The 3,071-nt window shown below is 52.4% G+C and overlaps 1 protein-coding gene across 1 annotated transcript; it reads left to right on the forward strand.

Annotated features, from left to right (window-relative positions):
- The first annotated feature begins 77 nt into the window (after nt 1-77).
- Nucleotides 78-2,844, forward strand: ANKRD49 (ankyrin repeat domain 49). The gene is made up of 3 exons (XM_082337692.1): nt 78-159; nt 773-1,043; nt 1,893-2,844. The coding sequence occupies exons 2-3, from the start codon at nt 786-788 to the stop codon at nt 2,349-2,351; spliced, it is 717 nt and encodes a 238-aa protein (XP_082193818.1). The 5' UTR covers nt 78-159; nt 773-785; the 3' UTR covers nt 2,352-2,844.
- Nucleotides 2,845-3,071: the final 227 nt, after the last annotated feature.

Genomic DNA, 3,071 nt, shown 5'->3' on the forward strand with positions numbered 1-3,071 from the left:
GAGAGCTCAACGGCGGGGCCGCCGCGATTGGTCAGCCCCGGGCCGGTGCCGGCAGCCGCTGGCGTCACGTCCGGTGGCGGAAGGGCTCGCTGGGCGGGCGGTGGGCGGTCCCGGCGGGTGGCCCCGCCCCCCGGAGCGCGCCCTCGGCGGAGGCGGCCGGTGCGTTGGTTTGCGCGGCGGGTGGCGAGCGAAGCTAAGCGGGGCCGGGCGGGTGGCGAGCGCGGATGGGAGACCGGGGGGGGGCCGGCCCGGCCGCCGGCAGGCAGGGCCGGGGGAGCGGGGGCCGGGGGTGGCGCCGCCCCCCCCCCCAGCCTCGGGGCGGGCTCCTGCGGGGCGTCGGGGCGGGCGTTGAGGCCCTCCCGGGGCGGGGCGGCCCCCGCGGAGGGGCGCGGGGCCTGGGCTGGCCCGCCCGGCCCCGGCGCGGGGAGCGGCGGGCGGCGCTGGCTCCCCGGCGGGGGCAGGGCCGCTGCTTTTCCCCCCTGTTTTCCCCACATCTTTTGTCGGTGAGGTGCGCGCTGCTCGGGGCGCGCTCCGCAGGAGCCCGCTCGGCCTCGCCCCGCCGCTCGGCGGCCCGGTCCCGGCTGGGGCGGCCCGGGGCTGCCCGGGCGCCGGCGCTGCCGGGGGCTCCCGGCGGAGCCCCCTTCGCGGAGGGTCCTCGGCGCCGCCCCGGGGCCCCGCTCCGCGCCGCCCGTCGGGTGCCTTCGCTGGCAATTAACACACGGATGAACAGCGACAGGTCCTCTACATGCGGTCGTGTATCTGCTCCGTACAGATGCTAGCTGAAAATGAATAAAGACAAACAAGTCGATGGGGAAGATGATGACAGCGAGCTGTTCGAGGACTTTATGGAGAATTTTAACCAGCTGGAGCTGCTGGAGACACACAGGCATTTGATTCCCGTAGGAACTCAGAGCTGTTGGTCAGGGCAGTCTGACGATGACGATGACGAACAAGAAAGAAGCGAGGAATGGTACGAAATGCAAGAAAAAAAAATGGAAAAAAATCCAGAGAAATTGCTGCTCTGGGCAGCTGAAAATAATCGGGTAAGGCATTTATTCTGTTCATATGTATCGCGGACAAGAATGCTATTCTGAGCAGATATCCACAGTTTCATCCACAAACAAAAACTGGCCGACACTTTCCTTTCTCTCTCCAAACTATTTTGATCCGGTTTTGCAAGCTGCTGTATGTAAAACATCTCCCTTTGTAGCCACCCCCCCCCCCAAAATACCTCTGGATCCATTCACTTTCAGAACAAAAGCTTTGACTGTAGTGCAAGCGAAAGTAACAGCACTCTTCTCCAGCTTCTATACACTGAAAGCATGCCAGGCTTTCTTCTCTTCATGGCAAGTAAGCCTTTTACCTGGGGTGGAGAGGGTGTATCCGAAATTTTATTTTCTCAAAAGCTCCATATGCAGATAATGGGTGACCGCTTTCCTGTCTTTTTATGGATAGAAAAAAAGCTTTTTATTCCTGGAAGTGAAGGAGAGACGACCAAGATTGCTGTTGCGTGGCTTGCTGCACCCTTGTGTACGTTTGTTTTCATTCGTTGCCTTTCTTAGGCACGCAAGCTCCATCTGCAGTCCTGTGGAGGTACTTAGGTCTTCACAGTGAATGGGGAGAGGGGGTAAGGGAAACGTACTCCTAAGGCGTGGCAACTAGTGTTCATGTTGTATCTCTAAAAACAAACCAACCCAACCCAACCCAAAAAAAACCAAACAAGCAAACAACCCACCCCAGTAACCATAACTGGTTTCATTTTAAAATTTCTTGTTGCGCTTCAGCCTTTCTGAGACTGACAGAAATTGCTTTTCCATAAAACTTCAGGACAGTAAAAGCCATACATCTTGCTTGCGGCGTTTCATATTAAATTCTCTGTTTTCTTGAAATAGCTGAGTACAGTGAAGAGGCTCCTTTCCGAAAAGCTGGCTCCCGTTAATGCCCGCGATGAAGATCAGTACACTCCCCTCCATCGCGCTGCCTACAGCGGGCACTTGGACATCGCACATGAATTGGTCGCCCAAGGGGCGGACGTTCACGCGCAGACGGTGGACGGCTGGACGCCTCTGCACAGCGCCTGTAAGTGGAACAATACGAAAGTGGCCGCCTTCTTACTTCAGCAGGGTGCAGACATCAACGCGCAGACAAATGGTTTGCTGACGCCGTTGCATATCGCTGCAGGAAACAAAAACAGTAGAGAAACCCTTGAACTCTTGCTGATGAATCGCTACGTGAAACCAGACCTGAGGAACAACTTAGATGAGACGGCCCTTGACATTGCTCGGAGGACTGATATATATCACTACCTTTTTGAAATAGTAGAAGACTGCATAAATGCTGTGTCCCCGTAAGAGTTGTGGTTAAGCTTGTGAATGTGAGGTTTGCTGCCTCGCGTTTGTGTTTCTGCATGTTTGTCAGTGGCGGTCTGTCTCTTCGCAAGGAGGTTTTCATTTAAGATACTTTAGGATTCTCCTCAGGCGAAATGTCTCTTCTTGCAACACAGCTCAGTGGTCTCGCTCATACTTTGAAGCGTTACTACTGTTATTCATGGTATTCAGAAAGTCTCGGTAATTTCAGCGAGTCTCCGTTTAATTAGTGCAAATTTGGAGGGGCTTTTGTAATTGGTCTGTACTGTCAAAGCAGGAGGGAAAACTGGAATATTTACTTGATGAGAAAGAATTCTGGCTTGGTTATGCAGAGTTTATTACAGCTCACTTGAAAATTATTTTTTGAGAAATTTAACTTTTTTAAAACTGCATGAAAGCTCAGAATGAATGTAACTTATTTGGGTGATACACAAAATGTTTAGTGATCTTGGTGTAAAGCTTATTACAAAATAAAATATTTAACCCTCCGTATTTTGTTGTCATATTTTTAATTGAAAGCTCCATTATCAATGCAATTGCCTGTTGAGAAATCAAAAGCATTATTCATAGGATGATAAAGTAGTTTCAGTTTATTTTTTTCCTGGTACTTTTCAAGGAAATTGCTTTCTATGAAGATCCTCTTTACTTTTCCCTTGCAAATTAAGTTAAGGAGTAAAGTGTTCATGTCATGGATACGGCATTAGT

This window comes from Platalea leucorodia (genome assembly GCF_965183815.1).
Source record: "Platalea leucorodia genome assembly, chromosome: 2".
NCBI lineage: Eukaryota > Metazoa > Chordata > Aves > Pelecaniformes > Threskiornithidae > Platalea > Platalea leucorodia.

Excerpts from the sequence above, each read along its gene's own strand:
- ANKRD49 (XM_082337692.1), top strand. The coding sequence starts at position 786 with ATGAATAAAGACAAACAAGTCGATGGGGAAGATGATGACAGCGAGCTG. Across the intron at positions 1,044-1,892 it reads GGGCAGCTGAAAATAATCGG|CTGAGTACAGTGAAGAGGCT; the intron begins GTAAGGCATTTA and ends TTCTTGAAATAG.